Source organism: Biomphalaria glabrata, chromosome 2 (assembly GCF_947242115.1).
Source record: "Biomphalaria glabrata chromosome 2, xgBioGlab47.1, whole genome shotgun sequence".
NCBI classification, from domain to species: Eukaryota; Metazoa; Mollusca; class Gastropoda; family Planorbidae; genus Biomphalaria; species Biomphalaria glabrata.
The window spans coordinates 17,426,418-17,453,565 of NC_074712.1; the positions used below are offsets into that span (position 1 = coordinate 17,426,418).

A 27,148-nucleotide genomic window follows, 5' to 3' on the forward strand; every position below is an offset into this window, starting at 1 on the left:
TGCATGTATTTATTTGTTTATTTACAGCATTTGATTTTTTACAAAGTAAAAAAAAAAAAGAAACACGTTTCAACGAGAACATAACAAAAGAACTAAGTGTTGGAAACAGATGATTATTTCATGAATTAATTCAATACCACAAACATTTCCAGCAAATCAAATACATTTCGTTGGGTGAAAACAATCAATATGACAAACATGCAAATTAAATTTATGTACAAAATACATCCTTAATCTAACATCTAAGACATCGACATTGCTATTATTGTTATTGGAGATGTTCATACATGGCAGGGAAAAAACTATAAAGAGCTCAGCTTTTTGGTGTATCCGGTGTGCAAACTAAAAGAAGTGTTGATGAACTAGTTGTTTTTAAAAAGTCACTTGTTCCTTTCTACGCAGATTTTAGCACTACACAATGAGTTTTTTTTTTTGGAATCCTTCTGTTTCTAACTTTTATTTAGTTGGCAACTTTGTAATTCAATGGACCTCATTCACCAATCGTCAACAAACAACATTTAGCCACGTGATAATATTGATAAAACAATGGAAAAAAAACTGTCACGTGACAGCCTATGTGTATTACTTAATTTGTACAGAAGAGATAGAGAACCACGTGGCTAAATGTTGTTTGTTTACGATTGGTGAATGAGGTCCATTTAGCGTGACATTGTTTAGTTTAGTTTATCCTGAAAATCTCCAATACAAAATGTGTACAATAAATACTTGAAAATGAGGAACAAAGAAATGAATCAAACAATGTGGCGTCATATTATGAAAAAAAAAAAGAGTGTAATTCAATAAAATTGAAAAAAAAAAAAAACTACTTCTATTAAGTCTATATACGAGCTATGGATTCACAACTGAATGATTGCCGCCACAATTATGAAGGCTACACAAAACTTTGTATATATTTCTCAAACAAAAACTGGGAAAAAAATTATATTTGAATATTTTTTGAATAGTTGCAATAAATTCAGAGATTCTAGCAATCAGTTCTTGATTCAACAATCCTTTAAAACTATGCATTCTCTTTTATTTAACAACAGCAGAATGGTTTGTTAAAAACAATACTGGAATATTTATTTTAAATTCATAAACATATAATGTTAATGCTAGAAGCCCATTGAATACTTGTCCCTTTAGATTGAGCACCTTCATTGAGATGACCATTTCATATTGATGTCCAGCTCTTAGAGTAATCTCCATACTACTCCTGTATTTCAAACCCAATTTATTAATTAGAGACTTTAACGTCTCTGGATGATTCAGGCAACCCGTTCTATGCTCAAAAGGCACTAGGGAAGAATGCGCACTTATGGAATTATCCTAGAATATGGAATAATAAATGCGCCTTTATATCTGAAGTACGACTATGTAACATGTATTGGTCTCACGAATCTACTAGATCAGTGTTTCCCCAAGTGGGTTACGCGTACCCCCAGGGGTACGGGAAGACTTAGGAGGGGTTCGGGTTGCCCTTATATAATACAGACGTTACTTCAGAAGATGATTACGTCCTACGCGTCATGCATTTAGTCATGCATATTAACCAATGACTTAAACTCTGCCAAGTCACCTCATTCACTATGCTGATTTTTTTGTACATACCCAGTTATTATGTTCTTTAAATAAATTAAAGTGTGGTGTGGGGCGAGGGGTACTCAGCATTACTGAAATATTTTAAAAGGGGTACACATAGGTCAAAAGTTTGGGAAACACTGAAATAGAGGGGGGGGGGGGAAACAAATCCTAAAACTCTCCAGGTGTATTTGAGCTTTCCATACACCTTTTGTAGAGAAATAGATGTCTGCCAGTAGTCTAATAAGCACTCTTAACTGTCTTATTGATGGTCCCGGAAGAATAAGTTAAACATTTAGATTAAAACAATAATAACAAATTGTTATGGTTTAGAGTAGGCTACTTTAGACCCATTAAGTCTTTGCAAGTCTTTGAAAGTTAGATTACAATTTATTCGATATCATTTTTCCTTCTAAGTTAAATTCTATAGGCTTGTAAGACTGTTAAGCAATAATAAAACCTATAGTATCATGTTATCACAAAAGTGTGGCTCCATCCACTTTGTTTGACAGTTCATTTGGACTTGGAGCCGTGTTCTCTTCGGGTTCTCTTGCAAACTCTTTAAATTTATAGTTATACGCTACGGGGAGGTAACCCAAGAAAAACACCAGTGTTAATCCTCCGAAAAGAAAGTACAAGTTCTCTGCCTTGCCATCGTTTATTTCATCTGGAAACCAGGGATCTGTTTTTAAAAAAAAAGCGTTGTTAGATTATCTCTATGTTGTAAAGAAATAAACCTTCGATAAATCTTACATTCTTTCTGTTAGTTTTCCCTTCACTTTTTTAGCTGCTTGTTTGCATATAGTGTACATAAAATATTGAACATGTTTATTAGCGTATTTCTAAACCAATCAAACAAAAAATAGAACAATAAAAAACCAGAGCAAATCCGGATAAAAACATAGCTAGTTAGTACCGGTATAGATATATAGATCCTAGCAAGAAACAAATATTTTTTTTTAAATACATAATTAAAAACCTTTTGAAACAGTTTGTTCAAGATATAACAAAAAACAGACTCTATTTTTAGAAACAAAAATGAATACATTTGTCGAGCCTCTCATGTTTTTACAAATGATTCAGATGTAGAAGTAAGAAATAGTATTACAACATTAGTAACAGAAGTGTCTATGTACACTGCAAAGGATGGAACTAATAAAAATATATTTTATTTAAATACTACAGCAATGTTAGAAGAGAACATGTACACTCCAGGAGAACATTTTAAAAACATTCTTTAGATATCTCAGTTACAGGAGAAGATATTTTACATTCAACTTTGGAAATAATGTCATTTAACTATCAAAATACACAAATAATTGTTTAGAATTTACAGAAATTGTGTTTGTCCAAGCAGTATCTATAATGGTAATAGCTTCAACTAATATTGTTCTATTTGCTTTCAAAGTTTCCATATGTATTCCCAAAGTATATTATCAGGGCTCTAGCAGATTTACAATTTAAACATTTCAATGAACATTGTAGCCTTGAGTAAAGACCTTCCTTCAGGAGAAGAGGCAGTACAGAGAAAGTGTTGGAAGGACAACATCAAAGAATGGACGGAGCTGCCATTGATAGAGGTTCTAACTAAGGCAAAAGACAGAGAGGAATGGAGAAAGACGGTCGACGAATCTCACATGGTGCCCCAACGTCGAACAGACGAAGGCATAGGTAAAGGTAAGGTCAAAGGTAAAGTAATTAAACAAATTTAAGCCATTCTTTTAACGTTCTCTCTATAGTGACAACCGTAGCTTAAGTGTTCCTAACCTTCACTGTGATAGCCACAACTATGATAGCCACAGCTTATGCATTGCGTAAAGCCCTGGGTCATATCAGGGCCACGAATATTTGTACAGTGGGCTGACGTTGTCAAAATATTCACTCGCCACCACCAAAGGCCGCCTCTGATCTCTTCCACTCTCCTATGGTCTAGGTGGTATGGTAGCCACTTTTGACCGGAGAATGGTCATTTCCTCAATGTGCACGTCTGGGAGAGCATCTGTAATGACATTTTGAATACTCCTGTCCAAAAGATTAAAGATGCAAACCCGGAGAGCAGGACGGCTCTGGCTGTACTTTTCCATCAAGAATTTCTGCAGGTTTTTGCAAGTCTCAATGGCTGAGAAAGTGTAAAGCTGAAAACATATGATATTGGGCGCGATCTCAAACAGCTGCTTGATAGTGTCAGCATCAAATCTGTACGTGTGTGAGATGATGCAGATCCTTTCTAGTGTTGGGCTATTGGCAAGCGATGAGACAAAAAACTGGTTGACTGAAACGAAAGGATGCTCCAGTCGAAAGTCTTTCAGCTTGGAGAAAAAAGGAAAAAAAGTGTTGTTGTCTATAGGTACTGAGGGGCAACAATAAGAGGCTATGCACAACGTTTCAAGATTCCTCAATCTATTGGCTAACATCCTGAGAAGGTATCCAAGATTTACTCCCTCCAAGCCGGTGAGCTGGAGTGTGGTCAGGTTCATCCAAATACCCGTGATTGCCAGGCTATAATCGAACAGATTAAAGGTGGCTCGACACAAAGCGAATGTGTCGCTAAGCGATTGAATGCCGTAATCCTCCGTAAATGTAAATCGATTACCTGGGCAGTAGAGTTCAAAGTTCTTCATGTCTGGAGTGCCTCTTATGAATCTTAAAAGGGCATACAAAACAAAAAGTGAATCAGAATTAACAGAAAGTAACGTCCACTTTTCATAATCGTAGTCAGCATACATGCAGCACTGGGAAATTGAGAGACTTTCCCAGTTGGAGTTTAGAGATAAAATCTCAGAAAAACTTTTGAAAAGTTGTGAGCTTCGGCCTGTGGGATGATGGTGTAGGCCACTGATATTAAGTTCTTTTAAACGCATACAGTTTAGCACTAGGCTCTGAATACCAGTGAGATCATTGACTAATGACTCGTTTTCATCATGTTCCAGAAAAGGTTCAATTCGACTTATAAATATCCCCTTACAGTTTCGAAGGTTGATACTGACTAACTGAGGGCAACACAAAGACAAATATCGTAAACATTCAGAATCAGCAAGTCCGTTGCCTGACAAGTTTAGATACACTAAATTTCTTGCGGTTTCAAAGTTGAAATATTCATCAAGAATATGCATGCTGACACGAGATATGTTAAGATGAACCAAAGTTGTCATGTTTTCCATTGTCATTTCGTAATCTTCGCCCCTCCACCCGCGATCCCAATTGTAAAAAGGTTGGAGCAATGTGTTTAATTGAACCGTACCTATTACCTTGCAGACGCTGTGTAAAGTGCCATAAAAGAAACTTGTCGCTTTTATATCTTCTGAGAAGTTCAGAGACATCACTTTTAAGTTGGACAAAATGGACTTATCCTTCACATCGGGCATAAGATAGTAAGAGCTGGTTCTAGTAGGGCTGTAGATACTGCCATAAACGTGGAACTCTTCCAGGCATTTAAAAATCTCCAAGAAACTTGCTCCAGCGGCGGCCTCTATTGACAGATTCGGAATGAAGTTGCTATTGTTCCAGAAGTGAAGGCCCAGCCGGCGTATCCGTGACAAACAATCCCGAGCTGCCTGGCAGAGACTCAATTGGTGCTGAAGTTTTCCAATGTGAGTAATTGAAAAGGACAGACTGGTCAAATTAGGCAGATGGGATAAAATGTCACACAGAAAGACCTGGTCGACTCTTACCTGCAACATGTGCAATGTATGAAGATTCTTACAACTCAGCAAACAGTTTAAGTCTTTCAGCTCAATCCAATAGCATAAGTTCAGATCAAGGGAGTTAATTTTGTCCGCTACTGGAGATATTAAAGATCTCAACATACCCGTAGTCACGTGATATTGTCTGGTAACCACAACATGCTGCGTGAAAACATTATCCATGGCAACGGACGCTATCCGCTTGTTCACTAAACGCAGAGTCAACAAATCCTTCAAGTCTGTAAGATACTGAAAAATGTTCAGAAGTATTTCATCTGCCAATTGATCAATGCCAATGCACAATTCCTTTGAAAATTTCATTTTAATGAAAAGTTACAAATTAGCATACAATGCGTCTCTCACAAGTTTGAAAAGCAAGTATTTAAACAGAAATATTCCAACGCCTTTAGTTTCTCACATCCTTATAGAAGCGTCGCCTGGACAGTGATCGCAAAGTCAACGTCGCCTGGACAGTGATCGCAAAGTCAACGTCCCTGGTACAGTGATCGCAAAGTCAACGTCCCTGGTACAGTGATCGCAAAGTCAACGTCCCTGGTACAGTGATCGCAAAGTCAACGTCCCTGGTACAGTGATCGCAAAGTCAACGTCCCTGGTACAGTGATCGCAAAGTCAACGTCCCTGGTACAGTGATCGCAAAGTCAACGTCCCTGGTACAGTGATCGCAAAGTCAACGTCCCTGGTACAGTGATCGCAAAGTCAACGTCCCTGGTACAGTGATCGCAAAGTCAACGTCCCTGGTACAGTGATCGCAAAGTCAACGTCCCTGGTACAGTGATCGCAAAGTCAACGTCCCTGGTACAGTGATCGCAAAGTCAACGTCCCTGGTACAGTGATCGCAAAGTCAACGTCCCTGGTACAGTAATCGTGCACTAGGGCCACTAGCCAATCAAAATGACTTCGGACAGTGAACGCACACCAGCCAACGATAGCGTCCGGCCATCAAAAGATTGTATTTATTGCAGTCACCTGACCGCTTGATGTGTTTCGCCAAGTCTGACCGTAGTCTGACGCGTCCATAGCGTGACACACACCTTGGTCATAATGAATGACCATTGTATTGACTGGACATTGAAGTTAACAGTAGGGCCCGTTGGCTAAACAAGGGAGTTGGGGGGAATGGAGAGCGAATCTTGTTGAAACAGAGGAAACAGAACAATTGAGGGAAATCTTTTTTTCACCTTTATCAACTTATCCATTGAAGTTTGGATTTGTTTTTAAGAACTCTTTCTTGTTTATTAAATTTTACTAATTTGATAAAGGCGGGGGGGGGGGGGGTTTAGAACTAGAAATTAGATACTCGAAGTTTCCAAAATACACATAGCTCTACATTTCTGTTTGTTGCACAAGCGAAATGTCCTTGTATTCTTTAAGAGTCTTCTAAGCTATACCTCTGTTATACAACATTGAATCTTTAAAACATAAAGAGGTCTTTAGGGCAGATGATTATAGACTGGACTGTGACCGCACGCTAGCCAACATCCCTGATACAGTAATCCTGCACTAGGGCCACAAGCCTGTCATCTGCTTCTGTGACCTACCGTTAACATGGGTGTCATGTGACCAGCACCCTTACTTTTCCCCAACTAATGTCAGGTACCCATTAGAGCTGGGTGGACTCAGAGGCGCCCAAAGATCCCGAAGTTAGAAACCTCTTCACCAGGATTCGAACCCGGGACTTTCGGTTCGGAAGCCAAGCGCCTTACCGCTCAGCCACCGCTTTCTAAAGATAAGATCAGATCTTATTCCTGAATGAAGTAAAAGAGATAAGATCAGATCTTATTCCTGAATGAAGTAAAAGAGATAAGATGAGATCTTATTCCTGAATAAAGTAAAAGTGAACAAACTAACCGGAAGAGTATCATGTTAAGAAGGCGGGAGGTGGAGTAGATTTACAAGCAAATCGCAAGAACGCACATGGGAGAGTTACTCAACTCCCTTTCTCTCATCTGGCCATCTCTAGGCTCTACAGGTCAGTGATAATTTGACACTAACATCTTTGTTTGAATGGAGACTTGATCACGTGGGCTATTGAGATCTGGGTTTAAGTCTTCTTAAAAGTCCGTGGGTCTCCAACACTCATTTGATCAATAAATCAGTTTGTTTAGGCCTTTACTTCACCTTTATTTGACCTCTGGATTCAGAACACTGAATAACGCAACAACAATGACCATAAAGGTGAGAGAGGGAGAGAGAGGAACAACAGGGGTAATACTAATAAATGTGCTAACAAGACACACACGCACACACACATATATATATATGGCAACTCTGAAGTGGGATTGGGGCGAAGAGTTTTAAAAACAATATGGCCTAGAATTCAAACCATACAAGCATATAAAATATATAAGGGAGTACTAAGAGAATCACAAATCGGAGGACACTGGCATTCTATGTCGCAAATGTGAAAACTGTAGAAGAACGTTACAATTCCTACAATGTAACTGTAACTAAGCTCAAGTATGTTCAATACATGGGTTTGAAGCTTCATTTCGTTGTAGGACGCATGTTTGACGTGTGCAATTTCTATAACATGAAAACACACACACACACACACACTTTGGAATGTCTAGTCGAAATAAAATGAGGAGAGAAGCCTGTTGAAACGTTTACACTTGGTCGCCCCCATTGTCCGCGATGAAGGAAAATAGTTCCAGGATAATACAGGCGTCTTTTATGGTGACCGGGTGGTCGTTACCATCCTGCCCTCCTCCCCTCCGCCGGGTTTTTTTTTCTTCTACGGGACTGTGTAGTGGACATTTAGTGTGTAGGTCTAATTTATCAGACCGTGGCATTTAGAAAGGTTGCGGTGATTTTGTGGTGCCGAAAAACGTACGAAAAAAATAAAATAAAAAGTTTAAAATATTTTGACATAAAAAGAGAAATTGATTAATGTCCAGATGTCTTATTGAAAGATTCCTTTTGTTAACTCTTTCTCTCCTAACTGACGATACCAGCGTTGATTCCACCAGAATGTGGTAAATAATTACGGAGAGAAAGAGTTAACTAAATTAACATAAATCTACTAATTTCATCTATTATATGTAGCTTTAGATATGTAATATTATAATGCATTCATACAGGCTATATCTATTGTGTTAGAATATATCAGTTTAATATATAGATACATCTAAATATACTAATATAGAAATGTAATTTATATCTATACGGTGTTAGCGAATAGCGTTACACAACAAACGAAGCTGTTTTTTTTTAATGCAGATACTTGCAGGTGTGTTTAAGTAAAACAGCACCTACCTAAATCGTAAATAGAGAGCAAATACCTACATATATATATATATATATGTATATATATACAGAGCTTTTTTGTGACGGTACGCACCGGTACGTACCGGCACCTTTTTGAATGTGGGGAAAAAATTATTGCTTTTTTTTTGTATTTTAACATATATTATTAATTTATTATTAGTTAAAAGTTAGGCTATCCATCATTGAGTACCGGCACCATTTTTTTTTTGTTTACAAAAAAATGACTTTTGTAACATTTTTTCTAAAACTGTGAGCTATTCGCGTCTGACACATAATATTTACGTTCAGCACTCTAGCACATTACGTTGGGTAAGAATGGGATAGAGGGACCTGGAGGGGGTGGGAGAAAGAACAGGGTATATGTGTGAATATTACCGTGACTGCTTTTTAAATTCATTTCTTTTTAAAGTTGTTCGACTTCAATTCAAACGCAATGGCGCTACCCCTCAAGCCAATACACTAACCACTGTGCCAGCGAAGTGCTTATGAAAATAGAAGGTTTTATAGCTATATATTGTTAGTTTCCAACTTTTAAGCAGAGACATAATTCTCTATACAAGTATCACCTTCGCCTATCCCTTAGTCACCAAGAGATAGGTGAAGGGTTTAAAACATAGTTTGGAAAGGCCTACATTAGAAGAACTCATTCAAACCTTTCTCCATGAGTCCCAAGTATTGCACAAATCTTTACTGACCTATATAAAACAAGGAGCCCACTTACCGCCTTGAGTTGCTAGCTCCAGGATAGCGATGATGGCAGTGCTGAAGTAGCTACCCAGACCTATAGAGGCCAGATAAAGTCCCGTAATCAGTCCTTGCATCGTATCAGGCGCCTGGGTGTACGCAAATTCATAACCTGTGGGGAAAAAAAAGTAAAACAACTAACAGTGAGCCAGATACAGGAATATCAAACTTAAATCTTTTGTATTAGGTAAATTGAATAACCCACGTTACAGGGGGGAAAAGTAAAGCCAAGCGTTTTCTTGCATTTTTCACTGCAGAAACGCATAGACGTACTCCTGAACTTAAGCTCATTTTTCAGGCAGGTCAAATAAAGTATTAATCGTAATATTATCTGCGTGTTAAGCGAGACCTCTTGTAGTAGACGTGTTTTGGGTCAGAATAATACGCCAACAGAAAGATGGTTAAACCCTCCTTGGATATTTAACCGTTTTGACGCTCGTAAAAGTCTAATTTTTAAGAACTATTTGAATAATGTTTTCTACTTTGAAAAATTCAAATATGAATGTATAGGCCCTAACTACATAGCAAATACAACCGATTTGTTCCTTAAAAAAGAAAAGATACTCCACAGATTTAGATTAAGGCTTTGAGGGTAGCCCTCGAAAAAAAAAATGTCTTCGAAAAATTTTTTTTTTTTAATTTCATTTATAAGTGATTAATGTTGAGAAGTCGTGTAGAGTGTAGACCAATGAGATTCTGATCTAAATTTTCAGTATTTTTAGTATTCAAAAATAAATTGGGAATTTTATTCCAAAAGTTAATTTATAAGCTACAATAGAAAAATCTCAAATTGGGTAAAGATTGGAAATGGCGACTAGGAAAAAGAAATAGGTTTTAGAACTCATCTCAATTGTTACTCTTAGACTTAACATTTCTTATGATTTCTAAATTTTCCAGAACAAAGTCTTTCTTTACATAATTATGACGAATTCAAGCGCAATTACATAGACTAAGTCGCCATATTTGACTATTCTGTTTGAAAGCGTCATGTTTTCTTTGGAAAAGGAGAAAGAGCGGTACAGCGTAAATGGTTAATCACGCGAGAGTCCTCTCTCATTTTTATATATAATTATTGCTAACGGTCATAAAAATCACCAATAGAGATTTTTTTTTATATCAACTGCATATGCTATGTTCATCTTCAGCGTACCTCTTTCTGAAAGAAAGGTGTAATTAAACTTAATTACCAGCTGTGGCAGTGAAGGCTTCTCCAGCCCCAACAAGAACGTATTGTGGTATCTGCAGAAACACTGTGGTGTTGGACGAAAAGAATGTCTCTTCTCCCACAACTTGCTCAAAGCCCATGTGTTTCTTTCGTTCTAGCTCAACCCAGCCAGCCACGAACACAGAGCAAGCAGAGAATAGCAAACCTATGCCTGGAGAGAAGAACAAAGCCAGGTCAAAATCACAAATTATACTGTGCGAACAACATAAAACAGCGCAGAATAGGCTCTAGGCTGGAACTCACAGGGCAATATGTAGGGAGACCAAAGCAAATGTAAAGGAGATCAGTGCACGCAAAGATGTCAGGATGGACATGGACCTGATTGAGGGGAATCAACTTGTACAGTCCGATGGTAAAGTACTGTAGAGACCCTATGCTCTACTTGGAGTCACTTGGACTACTTCTCGTTAGTTTTATGGTACTGTCACTACTGTGACAACACCTGGTTTTGTCACTACGGTTAACGGGGAAGCCATGTGACCAGCACACGGACTGGCTTTTTTTCCCTCTTCAATTGTGTAGGTGCCCCAAAAGTTTTAAATTTTTGGGTTAGCCGCCCCAGTAGAAAAATAATCCAGAATGCAGATATTTACTAATGCAATGATTTACTAATGCAATGATCTACTAATGCACTGATCTACTCATGAAGACATCTCCAAATGTAATGATCTACTAATTTAGAGATCTACTAATGCAATGATCTACTCATGAAGACATCTCCAAATGTAATGATCTACTAATTTAGAGATCTACTAATGCAATGATCTACTAATGCAGATACCTACTACTTCAGAGATCTACTAAAGAGAATTGAAACATGTTACTCACCAATCCTGTGCATGTTACTCAGTGGCCTTTTGAAACGTTGAAAACAAGGGTAGACAAATCTATCTAGAACTGGAATTAGTACTAGAACAATAGTTCCGTTGAAGACATTCAGCATTGCCACTGGGACCTGGAGAGACCCGGCTGTTAAATCCATTCTCTCCCCTTGTAGAAAGTATGTTGTCTCCATCTACAGTTTGAGAAAACAATCAATAAGCCTTTCATTTGACAAGTAAATCCAACCCTGTAGCTGATGGGTGATGTAGGTAGAAAGATTACTTATTTTAACGCAGACGTAAAAGTGAAAAGGACAACAGTCACAATAACAACAGTCACAATAACATAGCCCGGTATAAAAAGCTAAAAATGGAGTCTAAGAGTCACGGAATTCTGAAGTCAAGGAGGCGGAGGAAATACTTCCGTCGCCGCAGCGTGGCGCCTCCGCGGAAACGTTCGCCCGGGGAAGCGGAAAGAATAAGAACGAGGGCAAACAGGGCTCCCAGTGAGCTACCACTGTATGGTCTAGCCAGTGTACTTGCACGTGGTGAGGATGTGAGGAAGGCTTGCTACCTAGTCCGTAACCCATTTCACCGTTCCCCAGCGGTGGTCATACGGGCGGTGATGACCTTCCAATGGAACGCACATTATATGAGATTATATGAGATGCCCCCCCCCCCGTGGGCTCGGCTTCCGGCCTCGCATGGGTCGGGGGAACCGATTGCGTTAGCTTAAGGTACCGTGACCCATGACCAAACAGATGTGATTAAATGATAGTCTAGTTGACGGGGGCCGCCAGACAGAGGAGTCGGTGAAAAACCAATTCCTCATCCTGGCCACGGGATAAAATCCTTTCCCAGGTCAAAGGTTCGCCTGTTTCTGTGGCCTACGGTTTACGAGGGTGTCATGTCTCCAGCACAACGACCAACCGCCTTTTCTTTTCCGTTGGCCATAGAAACAGATGCCCTTTACATCATCTGCCGTATTGACCACAAGGTCTGAAAGGGAAACTTTTAGGTCAAAGGTTCATATGATTCGTTTTATCTCGAACCTTATGGACATCTCAACAAAGTCAAAGAGGCAACAAGAAAAGAAATTACCTAGTACAGCACAAAAAGGTCCATCTGTCCCCCCTCAATCCCCTCCCTTTTTAAAATGTATCTTAATAATTTAAAAAAAACGTCCTGATTGTGTTCAAATGTTTGTCTATTGCTATAATGAGGGACATGGAGCTGAGTCGGTAAAGGGCTTGGCTTCCTAACAGAGGGGTTCTCAAGTTTGAATTCCTGTAGAGACAGGGATTTTGAACATCGGGATTTTTAGGACAACCATGTGTCCACTCAACTCTAGTGGGTGAACGAATTGTCAGGTGAACGAACTGTCATGAATGATTTGTCGGTGAACGAAATGTCTGTGGACGATGTGTTCCCGTGCTGACCACAGAAGTAGCTTTAAATCACCAGCCACCATAGATCACAAAGTCCGTAAGGGAGCACCTTTTCATATTTTACTTTTATTGATATAGTCAAGTGAACATTAAAGTTATTACTTTATTACATTTTGAATGGTGTCTGGATATTTAGGCATCGAATATTTATGGTCCCGGAAATTCAGACACCCGGAAATTTAAATATTTTCAAAATTATGGACGCTATTAAAGAGTGCCTAATTTTCCTGTGCCTAATTTTCAGCCTTATCAAAAAGGGCCTAATTTAACGGTGTCTTAATTTCCGGGTGCCTAAATTTTCGGGTGCCTAAATTTCCCGGTGCCTAAAAATCCAGTGCCTAAATTTCCAGAGCCTAAATTGTCGTAGATTCATTTTGAATGATTTGAGGTTAGCTGTACGTGACTCACTTCGCATACAGGCAAAATAATGTAGGCTACTTGTTTATTCTTTTTTGTTGTCTCGTTCTCTCCTCTCTTTCTTTTCTCCCCCCCTCTCTCTCTACTAATAAAGAGATCTAATTGTCTCCCTCCCCACCCCCTGCTCTCTCTTTCTCTGTCTCTCTGTTAAAGCAATGGTAATGCCCGGGCCAATGTTGACCCCCCAGTCCATCCCTGACAAAGAATATGGACAAGACACGTAAGGCCTCTATAACACCGTCCACCCTCTTTTTTTCCTCCCCCCCCCCTGCCCCTCCTCTCTCTCTCTCTCTCTCTTCTCTTGTCTCTCTCTCTCTCTTTTAAAACAAATAAAAAGTGTACCCATATGTTTCTACCTGTGCATAAATAGTCCAAAAGATGATGACAAAGAAGAAGATTGGCAAGACACGTAAGACAGCTATAACACCGTCCACTGTGACGTTGTCGTAGTCACCACCGCACTGTCTTCTGGCTGAGTCAAAAAACTGTCTTTTACCTTTGACCTCTGGCGACCTTCTCCAGCAAGCTTGGTGACATATTTTGAAAGACGTGATCAGAACGCTTCCTATACAAAAATGCTCAGTTAGTGTTGGTGTTTTAGACTATATATTTTAATGTGATTAAAGTAATATATGTGTTAACGGCAAAGTATCAAATGACTTCAGGCTTCTTCGTTTCCCACTTTGCCTAGATAAATTACAGACGTTCAATTACAAAAAATATTAATTAATTAAATAATTTCCTTTTACCTATAAGTAGATTCAGAGCAAGGCGATGTGTTCTCTAAGCACCGAACAATTATTGGCAGTTTGCAAACTAGAGCATGGGGGAAATCTTCATTTGATTTATCCACCATGAATTCTACAGAACTAGATCAAAGTTGTTTCATGGTGTTGTAGCGTTTGTTGTTTCCGATATGCATTACTCATTTCTGTCAATGTTTAATGGTGGGAAGCGTGGTCGAGAGGCTAAGTGCGCTTGAACTTGGCTTGGCTACCTAGAAGGGGGCTCGAGGTTCGACTCGGACAGAGTAGCGCTATAAAAGTAGCTATATAAAAGCTATAATAATAATAATAATATCTGTGCATTTTTACAAAGATTATATAAACTAAATTTCCAGAGCCTAAATTGTCGTAGATTCATTTTGAATGATTATATCAACTCTGTCTGTCTGTCTGGTAAAACGTTTGTACACATTATTTCTCCCACAACTAATCTCGGATTGAAATGATTGGACTAGATCTATTGTAGCCTAGATGTGACTCTATATGTGTCTTAATTGAAATTTATTGCTCACTCGCTACATATTTTTGTTTCAACATTATCGTCATTATGTTGTTGAGTATTCCTTTTTCCAAAGCTTATATTTATTTTTATTTTTCATTGTAGTTATCAATCCATGGTTGACTATTAATTAATCAAGTAAAATGACTTTGAAAACGTTTTAAAAAATATTTTTGGCTACAGACGTCGCTTCATCGTCTGAGTGGTAGATTTTCAATTCTATACTGTTTTACGTGAGAAGTGTCAGCATCATTACCAACTCAAAGTTTTTTCAAAGAAGACATTTCCACACGTCTCAGGAATTCGTCATTCTTCTTCTAGACTTTCTTGGTCGAAATGTTCATGACTTTTGTACATCGTAATGTTGACGACTTTTGTACATCGTAATGTTCACGACTTTTGTACATCGAAATGTTGACGACTTTTGTACATCGTAATGTTGACGACTTTTGTTCATCGTAATGTTGACGACTTTTGTACATCGTAATGTTCACGACTTTTGTACATCGTAATGTTGACGATGTTTGTGGCTAAAATACAAAAAAAAAAAGTTCGCGGCAAGACGTCTTACTTAACTCGAAGACGATCCTTCGACGATGACGTCCATCAAAGACGTAAGTCTCTCACATTTCTAGTAATGGCCAGTGTTGCCGCCTTCTTTAGCCTTAAAATTTGATCTGCAAACATTTTTGTTTACTAAGATAAAAGTGTTCTCTAATTGCAGGGACAACATTTCAATGTCCGCCCGTCCAACCAAGACCATTCGTTGTAGCAAGACACAACACTGACCTGCTACGTCACAACCTGTGGGCAGTGAGACTAAAAGCTTGTTGCCACGTCTTACAGACCTGTGACGTGGAAACGAGCCATTGGTCTCCATCGCCCACAGGTTGCGACGTTGCAGGTCAGTGTTCAAGCCTTCTATGATGATTGGTCTCGGTCCATCCCCGTGCACTGTCGATGCTCGCTACACCTCTGGTCTCTTGTATACAAAACACTTCATAAAATATCTAAGAAACACTATTTAGGAGAAAAAAGGACTAAATTGTCTACATTTAAGAGACATTCAATACGTAAATTTGATTTCTAAACTTATTGTAAATAAAACTGGAAATTTTGTTTTAATATGTGTCTTTATATCTTTTGGACTCTAATGTAGGGGCCCACCACGCTCTCCCAGATGCCCACCTGATTGGTTGCGGAGGTTGGAGGGTGAACGAATCCTTGCCCGTTTAGAGGGGTGCCACCAATAAAAGTTTGAGAACTACTGATCTAGAGCAATTCAGTTGCAAAATGTCAAATAGCTTTTACGTTTGTCACTTGGTACTTACTTATTGTGTTCGTCACAAGACATACTCAATGACTGGCCATGTTAGTATTAAGACGTACACTGTTACTAGCCTGCGCTTTTAATGTGTTAGTCTGCACCTATACTAATATTGTCAATTTATATATATATATTATCATTTTATTATTAGGCTATCTATTTCTAATTTTGTGGGTACAATAAGGCGGTTTTTTTTTATCTGTAACCTTCATCTTAGATCATGCTTCACGACTGTTTCTAAATCAGCATACCTTGACTTGGTTTGTAGATATAATAAGATCGCGCCAGATTTAGCACCACCAGAGCGACAACCATGGCCAGAAAGGCCAGGAAGTATCCCCAGGTAAAGCTGACATTCTGCTGGATGTAGGCTATAACGGAGAAGGCCAATAAGGCTCCTGTGTTGATAAACCAATAGAACCTATACAAAGGAAAAAAATGTAAGCGATTAATTCGAGCGGGAGGTAACCCGTACCACATAAAAAAAAAAAACTGTACTTTTTTTCCAGCCCAAGAGGTCCGAGCTGCAGCACGACTATAGAGAAAGGGTCAGGGAGGTCAAGGCTTCGGTATCGAACAGGAGCTTTTGTTCGATACTGTTTTGTAAAATGTTTTACTTATTTCGGATGTTCCTTCAAAGTTGAAGATAATTACTTCCTAGTCCAAGCCTCCCGCAGGACGACGGGGGATGGGAGCGGGCAGGGTAGGGTTTGAACCCGGGACCATCGATAAGTCCGAACGACCAGGCAGCCATCCTGTGCCTTGATGCATATACCTTTCCGCGTGCTGACGAATACGATCCAAATAAGTTTTCGAAATAGGAATATCGCTATTTCGTGTGCCGCTGCAAAAATGAAGCATCGTTATACCCTGGAGTCCAGTGGCGTAGCAACCATGGCTCGAAGGGGGTTCAGTGAATCGAGTTCATAACCGATAGGGGCCCACAATTATGATGTTATAATCTCATTGTCTTTTAAACAACAAATGAAAAAAAAATAATTATAACGAAAATTCGAAGTAACAAATTGATGGTATGGTGCATCAGCGTTTGGTGACGATCTTGATAAATATTTAAATCTAAGTTGACACGAGCAATAATAACTTTCTTAGCAGAGGCGTAGCCTAGGTGGGAGGAGGATGGGGATAATTTGAAAATCCCCCCGGGCCCCCAAATGAGTGCTGTTGTTTTTTACATTAAATACTAAATATTACGCAAAATGCAAACCCCCACATAGGTGAACTCCCCCCCAGGCCCCCAAATGATGGCAAATTCCTAGCTACGCCACTGTTTCTTAGCTGTAATATATTTGATGTCCAGTGTTTGAAGGGCGTCTTTAGCAATAACAAAGAATCAACCACTTACATCGTCATAAAACCAGGTCATAGACCGTGTGGTTGTAGCCAAAAGGAGAATATCAAATTCAAACTTATTTATAGTGATTGACAAAACCCAAGACGTATACAGTTTTGACTAGACTAGCTTTCTTTTCTAATAGTCATCTCCCTTGACTAGACTAGCTTTCTTTTCTAATAGTCATCTCCCTTGACTAGACTAGCTTTCTTTTCTAATAGTCATCTCCCTTGACTAGACTAGCTTTCTTTTCTAATAGTCATCTCCCTTGACTAGACTAGCTTTCTTTTCTAATAGTCATCTCCGGCAAAATAAACCTCAATTGGAGTAAACTGGAAAATATCTGTAATGAATTATACCACCTGAGAAAGGACTTTAAAAGCGTGAAAATAGAGGTTTCAGAAGTAGCTCGATCATGGAAAGTTAATCCTCAGCAGTGTCTATTATAGGAAATTTTAAAATTTCACGTTTGTTTGTTTTTTTGTTGTTGTTGTATTTTTTGCATGTAAAATAATTATTTTGTCATTAAGAATTTCAAGCACTGAAAATGCGTACAACTTAGTTAAGTAGAGCGGTCAGTGTTTGAAAGCTGCGTTTGATATACAATTAAACAAGAAGCTCTAGAATCCATAAAAGTCTGGTTCCACGTACTGTTCTTTTTAATTAGAGCATGGGAAATCTTTTGTTATTTTAGATTGTAATGATGCATACTTGATAAGAAATGTTTTAGTCAAACTCAATCTAGGGGATATTCTTAAACCATGGCCCACGAGTACCTTGCTATTCAAGTACTTATTAAAATAGCAAGTTTTATACTGTAGACTATATAGTTAGTTTCAAATTGTTAACTTACGAGTCCACTTACGACCTAATTATCTACACCAGTTTTACATCCATAGGATTAGTGCATTCCATATAAAACAACATTAGATAACTACAACTAATTGATTATTTAATTGATAAATTTCTTGATTGATTCATTGATGCCATTGACAAGGAGTAATGTGACCTGTCATTTTTAAATAGAATGGATACAGAACTGAAGATGTCAGGAGAATGCACTTGTGAATCTAAGAATGCAAGATATTGCCTGGTGATTGGGAATCAACGTAATTTCTTTTCCGCCAAAGGTTGAGAAACACTCCTCTCTTTCTCTCTGACTCTCTCTCTCTCTCCTCTCTCTCTCTCTCTCTCTCTCTCTCTCTCTATATATATATATATATATATATATATATATATATATATATATATATATATATATGTGTGTGTGTGTGTGTGTGTGTATATATGTATGTATATGTGTGTGTGTGTGAGTGTGTTTGTTTATACATAGGGTTAAGGTTTACATGGTATTGAATTTAGGGTTTCGAATGTCGCTTTTGCAGTTTCGTCCTTTTATCTCCTTCTGGTGTGCTTCTTTTTTCCCAACTGTTATTATTGATTTTGGAGAGTCGTGTTAGCATGCATTAGTGGACGACCAGTGGCTCTTCTACTTTCTATTGGACTAGGGAGTAGATTATCTTCTACTCTGAACATCCGAAACGTGGAAAACATATAACAAACATAGGCCTACTAGCCCTATTACCGATATTGACTTTTCATCATATATTTCAAATGTCTGGACATGGTTTTTTTCTCCAGGCGTTCACCTGGAATCACTGGATGCTTGATGATTGGGTATTAATAATAATTGAGTAATTGTCTTACAAGCAGAACTGGCGCCTTAAAACTGTTTCAGCTGACGAAAAAAACATATTGGGAAAAACGAAATATTTGCCCCTTTATATCGGAGTTGCAATTGATTTAAAAAAAAAAGACTTACCAGTTAAAAAAGACTTGAACAGCCTGCATCCCTAAATCCTGAACTTGATCCGCACCAAACAGGCCTACATTTGCTTTTATTCCCCCTGTGCCTACAGCAACCAGAACCAAGCCGAAATAGAAATATAATCTTCGTGTTTCCTGTAAATATAGGATTGCCCTAAAATGCACCGCTTTATACTCGTTCATACACATTTGTATAAGAGTCAAACTATTCACCTCTATTGATTGATTTGATTAGCAATACCATTTTGTTCTGAGCAAAGTATTTCCTGAATGTCGTGCTAATGGCACAAAGATAATAAAGAAGAAAATGTCACTTTGGAATGAATGGTTATAGAAAGAAGTAATTTGTATTCAGTATACTAACTAGTGCTTCTAACATTTGTACTCAAATGTGACTTCCTTCCTTTCCCACCAACCGTGTTTTGTTTTTTTTTAATATAGGTATGGGGGGGGGGTCTGGATATTTGCTCGGAGCAAAGCCTTGTGCTGCATTCTGAGTTTCAGATGCTCCTTATCTTGGCGTCTTCGTCGCAAAAATTAGCATAATTCAGAATTAAGAGGTGGGGGAAATATTTCTTCCTGTTTCATACAAAATAGAAATTGTGTAGTGTGTAATAGGAATATGTTACATTGGGCTTGGTGTGTGTATACTTACAACAGAAGGGTTGTAATGGGTCCCATCAAAAAATGTATTATAGTCTACAGCTGAACACAGTAACAAAAACAAACCTGGAGTGAAAAGGAATATACACAAAATATATGAATGATGGTTGACTTGATTTGTTTATACAGATCGATTACTTTTGCCAGCCTCGCTAGGAATAATGTTTTATTTTCCTTGAAAAAAACTATATACAATAAAACATGTTTCTGATCAGTGGCCTACCTAGAGTGGGGGAGGGGGATACAAATTTGAAAATCCGCCGCCCCCCCTCCAGTTGAAAGTCAGAATTTTTTTTTACATTAAATATTACGCAATTATCTCCTGTCATGGTGTCGCATGTCATAATGCAGTCCAGAATGCATACCAGGCAACCATCCAATTAATGTTGTTGTTTTTCTGTTAGCTTTTCTTACAGTATTTCTTTTAATTTCAAAGGTACGGGCCTGGGACAAAACGCAAACTAAAACTCTATGGCTATATAACAAGGTCTTCTGGACTGGCAAAGACCTTTCTTCAGGGAACAGTACCAAGAAAAAGAAGAAGAGGCAGATAGAGAAAGCGATGGGTAGATAACATAAAAGAATAGACGGGTCTGCGATTGAAAGAGGTTCTATCCGTGGCAAAAGACAGAGAGCAAAGGAGAAAGACGGTCGACAAATCTTGTGTGGTTCCCCAGTGGTCCAAGAGACTAAGGGATAGGTGAAGTGAATTAATGTAGTCACTCGAGTTACCCCCCTGGTAAACAAAACTATCACCTTAAACTCTGACCTACCAAGCATTCATAGGATAACAACGTCTTAGACCAAATTGATACCTTTCTGTATCAACCTACCACAGATATATATAGCTCCAGATCCAAAGATGACATTAAATCTGTTAGACCAAATGTCAGCTATCAGGCCCCCAGCTATAGGTATTAGGTAAACAGTTCCTGCAAAAGAACAGTTTTAAGAACAAATTTGATTATATGAAATAACCTTTCAAGAGTTATTAGTGTAATGAGTCAACAGAATTTACCCTTGAAACTCCTCGGTCACAAATGAGCAAACTGAAAACAGGATCACAATGCCCCCCCCCCACCCCCCATGACCTGTTGACCATTGTCAAACAACGAAACTTAAACTGTATGGCCATATCGCGAGATCCTTATGGCGTGCAAATACCTTCCTACAAGGAACAGTGTCAGCAAAAAAGAAAAAGGAGTCAAGGCGAAAGAGATGAATAGAGAAACATGGTTGGCAGATTATGAGGGGTGCCCCAATTGTCCAACAGACTAAGGAAAAGGTGACTGTGAAACTTATTTAATAAAATCTATTCTCTGTGATCAGTTAGTTTCTTTAACGTTGAAAATAAATACATTTTAGGACACCAACAATAATGTATTTTTCTTTTGAGAATCAAAAAAGAAGGCCGTTTTCTAGAAAAAGAAACTGTTTTTAGTTTCTCACTGTGGCTAATTGACTGCACTTTGTCTAGATAATTCCCACATTCTTAGCTACTCAGAGACATCAATATAAAGAAAGATTGTGTGAATAAATAATTACGTTTACTACGATGCCTGTACCTGTGAACACAAGGCTAATATTTGTGGCTTCTATGCTGCTTATTTTTAAAACACTTGTGCAGAAAAGTATCAGGTTGGCACTGACTCCATAGAAGGCCATTCTTTCGCACAGTTCCATAAACAGAATGGCTAAAACAATCATCACTTTCTTTAAACTAAAGACTGGAACCTGATGAAACAAAACATAAAAAACCAACACATATGATTGTATAAAAGATATGATGACATACAGACTAGTCAGTTTATTATTCACTATAAACAATATTTAGAATACATTAATTACGTTAGTTAAACCTCAAAGCAGTTGTTTTTTTTTTGTAAATCTCCGGACCGAAATCTGTTTGAGTGTGGTTCGTGGTAGAAGGGGCTAGGGGGTTAAGGGGCGGGGGGATCAGTGATTAAATTCAGTGCTGAAATAAAATGGACAACTTAATATGTTATCAATATCGTCAAGTGTGTCCAAAATAAGTAGGTCACTTGAATTGTGCTATCTCATTCATGTGTGATCTGGTTTCCGCGAAGCCATACACCGTCTAAGCGAGGTCTTAGCATGGTAAAAGTGTACCAATACGAGGAAGACTAAGAGAAAGAGACACAAAGCCGCGTGAGAAAATTATCCTCCTATTATAGATATGTTATGGATAAAGTGGTCCAGAGGCTAAGTGCGCTTGAACTTGGTTTGGCTCGAGGTTCGACACCCAACTCGAGCAGAGTTGTGTTTACTGAGCGCCTAAAGTCCATACAGTTCTAATTAGTTGGGGAAAAGTAAAGGCGGTTGGTCGTTGTGCTGGCCACATGACACCCTAGTTAACCGTGGGCCACAGAAACAGATGACCTTTAAGCATCTGCCCTATACAATACAAGGTCTGAAATTGTAAGTTTTAATGTTATCAGTGAGGATAAAAATACCCCACAAACTGGACTCGTCAGCTTCTGCGATCTTTCTGGCAAACCAAAATGTTTTCATGTTGTCTCAACCAACTAATATATTGACGTTAAAGCTGTCGTCTTGCCGGAGGTCGGCGGTAGGACTTAGTTTACACTTGCTTACCTTCGGGGCATACTTCACGGTGATCTTCTGGTCATTGAACTCTTTCTCTTTGTAGTACTCCTCGTCATCGATGATAGTCAGAGAGCGGGTCAAGGTTTTTTTCACCAGAGGCTCAGTCTCGGACACCGCCTCCGGGGGTTCCATGTTCTTGTGTGAGTTTAAGTCTTCAAAAGGTTTGAAAATAAACTCACATCTAATTGGGTAGCTCTGAGGAAAACGGATCAAAGTGGTGTACTTTTGTGAATACAAATTATTTTTGTCACAATCGCTTGTTTACTCTTTCTCTCTCTCTCTCTCCCCCCCTCTCTCTCTCTGTAATAGTAGTCCTAGTAGCTGTAAGAAGAAGAAGAGGAAGATAAAGTAGATTTTAAAAACGCGAACTCTTTAATTCAATAAGAAAAAAAATACTCGTCAACAAAGCTTATATTTTATATTCTAACAAGTCTAAGTCTTTGCGATTAGAAATATTTTGCCAATTGTTTTTGTTTAGCGCTTTTTCATACTTTAAGTTTTCTCAATGCGCTATGATGCTATCATAGGACTCATCACTTGTATGGACCAGTTGGGAAAGGGATGCGAAGAAGGGGGGGGGGTATCTGTGGGAATGTTACCGCGCGCGCTTTTGGAAGGATTTGTTAAACAGTTTTTCGACTTGGATTCCAACTCAAACCTCCTCAAGGGGGACTATTTCAACTCCGGGCTCAAGCCTCCTCAAGGGGACTATTCCAACTCAGGGCTCAAGCCTCCTCAAGGGGGACTATTTCAACTCCGGGCTCAAGCCTCCTCAAGGGGAACTATTTCAACTCAGGGCTCAAGCCTCCTCAAGGGGGACTATTTCAACTCCGGGCTCAAGCCTCCTCAAGGGGGACTATTTCAACTCAGGGCTCAAGCCTCCTCAAGGGGGACTATTTCAACTCCGGGCTCAAGCCTCCTCAAGGGGGACTATTTCAACTCAGGGCTCAAGCCTCCTCAAGGGGGACTATTTCAACTCATGGCTCAAGCCTCCTCAAGGGGGACTATTTCAACTCCGGGCTCAAGCCTCCTCAAGGGGGACTATTTCAACTCAGGGCTCAAGCCTTCTCAAGGGGGACTATTTCAACTCCGGGCTCAAGCCTCCTCAAGGGGGACTATTTCAACTCCGGGCTCAAGCCTCCTCAAGGGGGACTATTTCAACTCAGGGCTCAAGCCTTCTCAAGGGGGACTATTTCAACTCCGGGCTCAAGCCTCCTCAAGGGGGACTATTTCAACTCCGGGCTCAAGCCTCCTCAAGGGGGACTATTTCAACTCAGGGCTCAAGCCTCCTCAAGGGGGACTATTTCAACTCAGGGCTCAAGCCTCCTCAAGGGGGACTATTTCAACTCCGGGCTCAAGCCTCCTCAAGGGGGACTATTTCAACTCAGGGCTCAAGCCTCCTCAAGGGGGACTATTTCAACTCCGGGCTCAAGCCTCCTCAAGGGGGACTATTTCAACTCAGGGCTCAAGCCTTCTCAAGGGGGACTATTTCAACTCCGGGCTCAAGCCTCCTCAAGGGGGACTATTTCAACTCCGGGCTCAAGCCTCCTCAAGGGGGACTATTTCAACTCAGGTCTCAAGCCTTCTCAAGGGGGACTATTTCAACTCCGGGCTCAAGCCTCCTCAAGGGGGACTATTTCAACTCCGGGCTCAAGCCTCCTCAAGGGGGACTATTTCAACTCAGGGCTCAAGCCTTCTCAAGGGGGACTATTTCAACTCAGGGCTCAAGCCTCCTCAAGGGGGACTATTTCAACTCCGGGCTCAAGCCTCCTCAAGGGGGACTATTTCAACTCAGGGCTCAAGCCTCCTCAAGGGGGACTATTTCAACTCCGGGCTCAAGCCTCCTCAAGGGGGACTATTTCAACTCAGGGCTCAAGCCTTCTCAAGGGGGACTATTTCAACTCCGGGCTCAAGCCTCCTCAAGGGGGACTATTTCAACTCCGGGCTCAAGCCTCCTCAAGGGGGACTATTTCAACTCAGGGCTCAAGCCTTCTCAAGGGGGACTATTTCAACTCAGGGCTCAAGCCTCCTCTAGGGGGACTATTTCAACTCCGGGCTCAAGCCTCCTCAAGGGGACTATTCCAACTCAGGGCTCAAGCCTCCTCAAGGGGGACTATTCCAACTCAGGGTTCAAGCCTCCTCAAGGGGGACTATTCCAACTCAGGGCTCAAGCCTCCTCAAGGGGGACTATTCCAACTCAGGGCTCAAGCCTCCTCAAGGGGGACTATTCCAACTCAGGGCTCAAACCTCCTCAAGGGGGACTATTTCAACTCCGGGCTCAAGCCTCCTCAAGGGAACTATTTCAACTCAGGGCTCAAGCCTCCTCAAGGGGACTATTCCAACTCAGGGCTCAAGCCTCCTCAAGGGGACTATTTCAACTCAGGGCTCAAGCCTCCTCAAGGGGACTATTCCAACTCAGGGCTCAAGCCTCCTCAAGGGGACTATTTCAACTCAGGGCTCAAGCCTCCTCAAGGGGGACTATTTCAACTCCGGGCTCAAGCCTCCTCAAGGGGACTATTTCAACTCAGGGCTCAAGCCTCCTCAAGGGGGACTATTCCCACTCAGGGCTCAAGCCTCCTCAAGGGGACTATTTCAACTCAGGGCTCAAGCCTCCTCAAGGGGACTATTCCAACTCAGGGCTCAAGCCTCCTCAAGGGGGACTATTTCAACTCAGGGCTCAAGCCTCCTCAAGGGGGACTATTCCAACTCAGGGCTCAAGCCTCCTCAAGGGGGACTATTTCAACTCCGGGCTCAAGCCTCCTCAAGGGGGACTATTTCAACTCCGGGCTCAAGCCTCCTCAAGGGGGACTATTCCAACTCAGGGCTCAAGCCTCCTCAAGGGGACTATTCCAACTTAGGGCTCAAGCCTCCTCAAGGGGACTATTCCAACTCAGGGCTCAAGCCTCCTCAAGGGGACTATTCCAACTCAGGGCTCAAGCCTCCTCAAGGGGACTATTCCAACTCAGGGCTCAAGCCTCCTCAAGGGGACTATTCCAACTCAGGGCTCAAGCCTCCTCAAGGGGGACTATTCCAACTCCGGGCTCAAGCCTCCTCAAGGGGGACTATTTCAACTCCGGGCTCAAGCCTCCTCAAGGGGGACTATTTCAACTCAGGGCTCAAGCCTCCTCAAGGGGGACTATTTCAACTTATAGCACTTGTCAAGTACAATTTCATTCCTTTGCTTGATACCAAACAAAATAATTAATAACCAAAATTAACTAATTGGTTAATTTTTTAAATTGAGTTTTGTTTGTCGGGTACAAGAAATAATTGTGAGAAATTTCAACTTGATCCGAGATCGGATGTGGGTAAAATAACGTGTACAAACTTCTAACCAGACATCGGGGCCTTCTGGGGCTTTAATTCTTAAGCGTAAAGTCACTTTCCTTTATAAATCTGTTATAATGAAAATGAAAACCAAGAAGAGTTTACTTTTTTTGTAAATATTAAAATTCGAGTTTCCAATAAAACTTATGAACATATCCAACACGTGTATCAATCATTATTTTTTTTGAAGCAAAAGGGTTGTCAGAAGGACGAAGTAATCGAACTGATTTGAAATGCGATTAAAAACGTTTCATCTTTCCATAGTGCATCAAGAAAACAAGATTGCAGATTTGAATATATTCAAACGAAACATATTTTGGGATGGAGCTGCTGTTTGTAATCAAATTTCGTAAAATTTCTTGGCCATTTTGTTAAATAGTTTGAAAGATCTGATGAAATATTCACCTCTACAACTGATAGATCTATATTAATTAAATCACTAAAGCAGCTAGGAATTAATACGCCAGTTCAATTAGGTCCTTATTAACGATGCAATATGAGAACAAGCCATTTATTTATGTTTTTTTGTCGGGCTAGGAATATTTTGCAGTAACAAATTAATTTAAAAAAAGAAAATACGTAATATTGGCCTTCTTACCTTTCAATAATTATCTCCCAATGAAAACTGATTAGCCAAGAATGTCACGCTAGGCTATAGATCTAGTTAAAGTTCACAGTAAATGGATAAGTAGGCCTTGAAAGTGTTACATCGTTGATTAGCTCTGTTTGCTATATCACACTATGACACAATAAGTAGGCATCTAATAATAGCAAAGTAACGCTCCCTTATCCGAACATGGAATAATCAGTCATGGGACAGTTGCGCCGCGATTGATCAGGGGAAAAACGCCAGCAGTAAAACGACCAGATTACACAAGTAGTTATTTAGCATAGAAAAACGGCCACATTACGCAAGTAGTTATTTAGCAAAGAAAAACGACCACATTACACAAGTACCTATTTAGCATAGAAAAACGACCAGATTACACAAGTACCTATTTAGCAGACAAAAACGACCACATTACACAAGTAGGGGAAGGTGGGGTGAAATGTCACAAGGGTAAGTTGTCACAAACACTATATCGATATAATGTGATGCGCTATCAAAAATGTGAAACTACAGCTGAGATGTTTACGGAAACATTTACAAATAGTTATAAAATGAAGTCGATACCTTTTCGCATTTTAAAATTATCACGATTCATTGTTTTTGACTGTTCGGAAAGTGGAATTTTATTTTTGTGTAATTTTGTTGAAAAACACTTATAATTTTGAGATGATTGTCTAACATTACACTGTTTCATGTCTCTGTGTATTAGTTACACATTGAAATTAGTTTTTTTCAAAAAGCTCGACCCAATAAAATGTTATTAAAATAAATGTTCTGAAAATTGTTGTGGGACAAGTTGTCACACAGGTTGGGGTAATTTGTCACAGTTGTGACAACTTGCCCCAATGAAGATTAAGCATTTTGAAAACAAATTTTAATATTAATATTTGTTTATTAATAATTATTTGTTTTATTGATTCCTTT

At 39.6% G+C, this 27,148-nt stretch overlaps 1 protein-coding gene across 1 annotated transcript; it reads right to left on the reverse strand.

Annotated features, from left to right (window-relative positions):
- LOC106056243 (solute carrier family 15 member 4-like) lies at positions 1-26,457 on the reverse strand. Its single transcript, XM_056019455.1, has 12 exons — positions 26,213-26,457; positions 22,276-22,482; positions 21,225-21,393; positions 20,493-20,591; positions 19,652-19,725; positions 18,992-19,131; positions 16,070-16,239; positions 13,564-13,772; positions 11,350-11,536; positions 10,484-10,672; positions 9,274-9,408; positions 1-2,263 (listed from the first exon to the last, which is right to left on the reverse strand). The coding sequence occupies exons 2-12, from the start codon at positions 22,417-22,419 to the stop codon at positions 2,058-2,060; spliced, it is 1,722 nt and encodes a 573-aa protein (XP_055875430.1). The 5' UTR covers positions 22,420-22,482; positions 26,213-26,457; the 3' UTR covers positions 1-2,057.
- Between the last annotated feature and the right edge of the window lie 691 nt (positions 26,458-27,148).

Bases quoted from the DNA above. Each gene is read 5' to 3' on its own strand.
- LOC106056243 (XM_056019455.1), bottom strand. From the start codon at position 22,419: ATGGAACCCCCGGAGGCGGTGTCCGAGACTGAGCCTCTGGTGAAAAAA. The intron at 19,132-19,651 runs GTAAGTATACAC...CTATATTTACAG, and splicing joins CCCATTACAACCCTTCTGTT to GAAACACGAAGATTATATTT. The intron at 10,673-11,349 runs GTGAGTAACATG...TCTTCTCTCCAG, and splicing joins GAGTAACATGCACAGGATTG to GCATAGGTTTGCTATTCTCT.